We start from the raw sequence: 3,015 nt of genomic DNA on the forward strand, positions 1-3,015 counted from the left end.
GCTGAGTTTTTAAGGGTGTGTTAGGTATCTCATTAGCAAAATGGCATTGATTTTATGAGAGAGAGAAAAGGGTTGAAATTTAATCTTACAGAGCTCTTCTTGGGTAAGGCAGTGAGGTTGGGATTATTGCAAAGTGGTGCATAGATGTTGTAGATATCAATGAATGATATATCCCTATTATATTCCTCTATTGCTGGTTGGCATTGAATTGGAATGTCATTGGATGGAGAATTACAGAATGTTAGATTGATGTTAGATTGATTGACTATGTATATGTTGAGGTCATGTTTTAGTGAGCAAAGAAAGATTTGGTTTGTGTTTAGATATGTATATGAGAAGGGAAGGGATTGACCCTTGGTTTTTGGGTTGATGTGAAGAGGACTTTTTGTCAATAAGTGGCGAATATTTTCTTTCTAAGTTCTAATCGAGTCAATGGTTATGGACAAGGCAATGACAATGGCTCAAACTTACTCGTGAGGTTTCTTGGTAAACTAGCTCAAAACTCAACAATTTGTCCTATTTATGTTAAAAGATGGGATTGGATGTCAAAGGATAATAGATACCAACAATGGAAATATATTGAGGTAATTATTTAAATTTGTTGCAATTTTAATAGTTTTTTCCTATTGTCATTGAAAATTGACTAGCGTATTTAATAATGTGTGAAGGAAAATTTTGAGTTTGATTATGTTGCTGGAGTCAAATGGGCTATGAGTACTCTAGGTGAAAGATGGAGGGCCTATAAATATAGGTTAAGGTGTAAGTATTTCTATCCTAATAAAAGTAAGGAAGACATACTTGCTAATCCTCCTCCAGGTTTAGATTGTGCTGATTGGACTGCATTTGTGCATCATTATAAGGAGGATAAGATGAAGGTAAACATTATGTTGTGAAGTATTTAATTTCTCCAAGACTTGTATTTTTTTAATATAATGACTACAATGTTTGGCAATTGTAGAAACAAAGTTTGGCGAACACTAGAAGTCGCAAAAATCTTAAAGTTTCCCATGCTGGTGGTAGTATGAGCAATGCAAGGAGAGGTCGTCAAATGGTAAGTTGTCCTAGGTAATTGTATTATTGTAAAGAATGAAGTTTTGTGAATGTAAAAACTTATGTTTCATTGGTTGTGTTAGGAGCTAAAATTGCAAAGACCTGTATGTCGTGGTGAGGTTGTTTTGTCAACTTTATTGAAGAAAGATGGAAGCTATGTAAGCGAAGAAGGAAAAACTCTAGCTGTAAGTAATTTAAAGTCTTTTCATACATGATGTGTTACATATGTCCTAAAAAGTGTATCATTTTTAGAACCATTTCCTAAGTTGTGAAATGGATAATGGTATGCAGTTAGTTAGGTAGGCAAACGCATAATATCATTTTGTCCTTTCTGATTCTATTGATGCAATTTTCCATTATAGGTTACTGCCATGCAATTTGCATTTTGCCACTATATAAATTATTAATTTCTTGTTATTTAATAGGATAAAATATCAGAGCATTTACCTCAAGATCAAGAAAATGTCACTACTTCAGGTGTTTCATCAAAGGTATTTGCTCATCCTAATGATGCAATTGGAAAAGCATATGGAGCTGAACATTCAGGTCGAGTGCATGGTTTGGGCACTGGTATTTGTCCCTCCAGTGTTTTTGGAACGTCTAGACATTTTACTGGTTTTTTGAATTCTAGTGGCTCTAGTCAACATGTTGAAGACTTGAAGAAATATGTACAAACTTTAGAAGTAAAACTATCAGGGTATGAAGAGACCAAGGAGCAACTTGCACATACTCAGAATCGTTTGGCTACTCTTGAGAAGTTTCTAGTCGAAAAATTTGGTAGTGAGTTAACCACTTTCGCTCGTGATGTTCCACCATCTTAGATATGGTTTCTTAAAATTCATGAACTTATATGATCATAACATTTTGCATTTTGTGTTTATCAGCATTTTTGAATGTTAAACATTTGGTAATTGTATAAGATTCAATTTTATTATTATTAGCTAGCAAATATTTAATTTTATTATAAATTTACCATTATATTATTGAAAATAAAGATTGTGAGACAATGACACATTTGGATCATGAGAGGAGTATGTACAAAAGTAACTTTAAATAAATTTAATTAGCCACGGATGGATTGTGGAAAAATAAGCAACTTAGCCACAGTTGTGGTGTGACAAAATCAGAAACTTAGCCACGGTTCGACTGTAGCTGAATTAAACAGACTGTGGCTAAATAAATGTTACCACATTTCACAGAAGTGTAGCGAAATAACAAAATGACCGTGGCTAATTTTTAGCAACGCCATTCCTTGCCACAACGACATTAAGTGTGGCCACTCAATCTAGCTACGATTTTTCCCTACTTTAGCCACGGTTTCAACCGTGGCTAACAGGAAGTTTTACTGTAGTGATAGACTTATATCAAATTTGTGACTTTATGCATATTCTTGAGTTAGTTGCTAGACATAGAGGTAATTAAATAACTTAATAACTCTCAAACTTCTTAATATAGACTACTAGATATAGAGGTATATTTAACAGTTAATATGTCTTCATCTTGTTACTTTAGTTGTTAGACATAGAGCTATTTTGATGAGATATTAACATGAGAAAGACATTGGTGGTTAATATAATTGAGGTGTTGCATTTTTTACTCAATTTCACATGCATAGATTACTAGACATAGATGTATGATTTTGTGAGTTATAATTTTTCATCTTGTGTGTAAAGTTACTAGAAATAAAGATTTATTGCATAAGCTACTAAATTAACTAAGACATTAGCTTTTAGTACTTTTGAGATCATTTGTGTAGAAGAATCATTTGTAAGTGCATTAGTGTTTTTGATTTTTGTGTTTACTGATAATGAGTAGGAAATTTGATCCCAACATCTTTTATCAAAGTATTATAACTCGTTTTTCAATTTTAGTGTAATCATCCATCTAAAACTCTTTTGAAAGTAGTTTAGAATAACAATTTTGAGTTGATAGGCTAATATCCACCAAGTCCTTGTGGATTGGACA

The 3,015-nt window shown here is 32.7% G+C and overlaps 1 protein-coding gene across 2 annotated transcripts; it reads left to right on the forward strand.

Annotated features, from left to right (window-relative positions):
* LOC109359340 lies at positions 483-1,951 on the forward strand. 2 transcript variants are annotated; one of them, XM_019603965.1, is made up of 5 exons: positions 483-584; positions 669-875; positions 959-1,051; positions 1,134-1,235; positions 1,476-1,951. In XM_019603965.1, the coding sequence occupies exons 1-5, from the start codon at positions 543-545 to the stop codon at positions 1,869-1,871; spliced, it is 840 nt and encodes a 279-aa protein (XP_019459510.1). In that variant the 5' UTR covers positions 483-542; the 3' UTR covers positions 1,872-1,951. The 2 variants fall into 2 exon arrangements, with proteins under 2 accessions (XP_019459510.1, XP_019459511.1); XM_019603966.1 differs by having other exon boundaries at positions 498-584; positions 823-875.

This window comes from Lupinus angustifolius, chromosome LG11, assembly GCF_001865875.1.
Source record: "Lupinus angustifolius cultivar Tanjil chromosome LG11, LupAngTanjil_v1.0, whole genome shotgun sequence".
In the NCBI taxonomy this organism is placed as follows: Eukaryota; Viridiplantae; Streptophyta; class Magnoliopsida; order Fabales; family Fabaceae; genus Lupinus; species Lupinus angustifolius.